At 41.1% G+C, this 1,522-nt stretch overlaps 1 protein-coding gene across 1 annotated transcript in view; it reads right to left on the reverse strand.

Annotated features, from left to right (window-relative positions):
• Positions 1 to 1,522, reverse strand: part of PINX1 (PIN2/TERF1 interacting, telomerase inhibitor 1) — a 76,552-nt gene that overhangs the window by 73,632 nt on the left and 1,398 nt on the right. The window contains exon 2 of the mRNA XM_006774774.2: positions 357 to 466. Coding sequence (XP_006774837.1) covers positions 357 to 466 — 110 coding nt within the window. The remainder of the gene's footprint in view (positions 1 to 356; positions 467 to 1,522) is intronic.

A 1,522-nucleotide genomic window follows, 5' to 3' on the forward strand; every position in this document is an offset into this window, starting at 1 on the left:
GGGAGGTAAGAGATCAACCAAAGGACTTGTATGCATGCATATAAGCATAACCAATGGACATAAGACACTGGGGGATAGGGGAGGCTAGGGGACTGTCTAGGGCGGGGGGAAAAAATGGACACATATGTAATACCCTTTGTAATAAAAAATTAAATTAAAAAAATGATAAAGAGAGCTAACATTTATGTTCAATTCTAACTTTATCATCACTAGGTCACTATAGTTCAGTTATTTCTCCAAAATCGCTTACTGATCCAAAACATAAATTTTTCTAAGTCTCCTAAGAAAAATGCATTCTCCTGACTTGTAATCTCTTTGAATGGATCTGACTTTTTTTATGCTCTTCTCCGAAATACCTTTCCTTTAGACCACCCCATCTTCTCCAGCATCCTCTGGCCAAACTTGGAATCATCATTACTCCACCTGGTATTTCTTGGATCCAAAGCCCACTTCTGCTTCCGCCGACCTGCAAATGACAAAGTATGTCTTTAGCAACTTACCTTTCAAACCTGGAAAATACCACACAAATATGCACATACCTAATACACACAAACACATACTTACATAAAATATAATATACATTATGTTTTATTAGATACAGGTACCAGATTCAGCATCAGATTGGATCATTTACGCTGATTTCCAATAATATATTCCCAATAACAATATATTCCCAACATACAAACTGACCTTCTAAGACAAAAAAAGAAGATATTCGCTCCGAAGATGACAAATCGAAATACCTAGACATACCATCAGTTGGGCCTTCCACGGTCAGCTAAAGGCAGCAACCTATGAATGCACCAGCAGCAGCAGCAGCAGTCATTACCGCTTTTGTTGCCATGCACTATGTGCCAAACGCTCCCCACATATTAGATTCCATTTTCATGGTAACCCAGTGAAGGTAGATATTCTTAACTCCATGGATGAGAAAACCTGAGGTTTAGAGACAGAAATGTGCCTAATGTCCCTAAGCAAAATCCAGAGCCTTTATACAAACAAAGGTCCTACTGATGTCAAAGCTTATATTCTTAGTCCACGACATACAAAAGTCATTATGATCCTGGGGAGAGTCAAACTGTGCCCTCCACACAGGTGATCTACAGATACTAACAGTACCTTCCCTTCCCACTGAAATGCCCCAAAGTCATATGATTCCCTCTATAAATTTTCAAAATAAATTATCTGCTTCCTTTTTGGCATTTAATTAACATTTTTCTGTATTATGGTTGTTTATATCCATCTCTTAGTGTTTCTATCCTATATAATAAAAGGGTAATATGCAAACTGATCCTAACAGCAGAACGACTGCTCAACCAATCATTATGAGGGGCACTGACCACCTCTCAGTCCCTATCCCTGGCAGGCAAGCTCCAATCACCCAATGGCAAACGGGGAACAGGGAGTGGATGATGGGGGATGTAGGTGATGCCAGGCCAAGGCCCCTGCCCCACACACAGAGGGTAACCCGCAACAGGGGCAGGGGAACAGCCAACCTCTCAGTTTCTACCCCCCCCCCCCC

This window comes from Myotis davidii, unplaced genomic scaffold, assembly GCF_000327345.1.
Source record: "Myotis davidii unplaced genomic scaffold, ASM32734v1 scaffold524, whole genome shotgun sequence".
NCBI lineage: Eukaryota > Metazoa > Chordata > Mammalia > Chiroptera > Vespertilionidae > Myotis > Myotis davidii.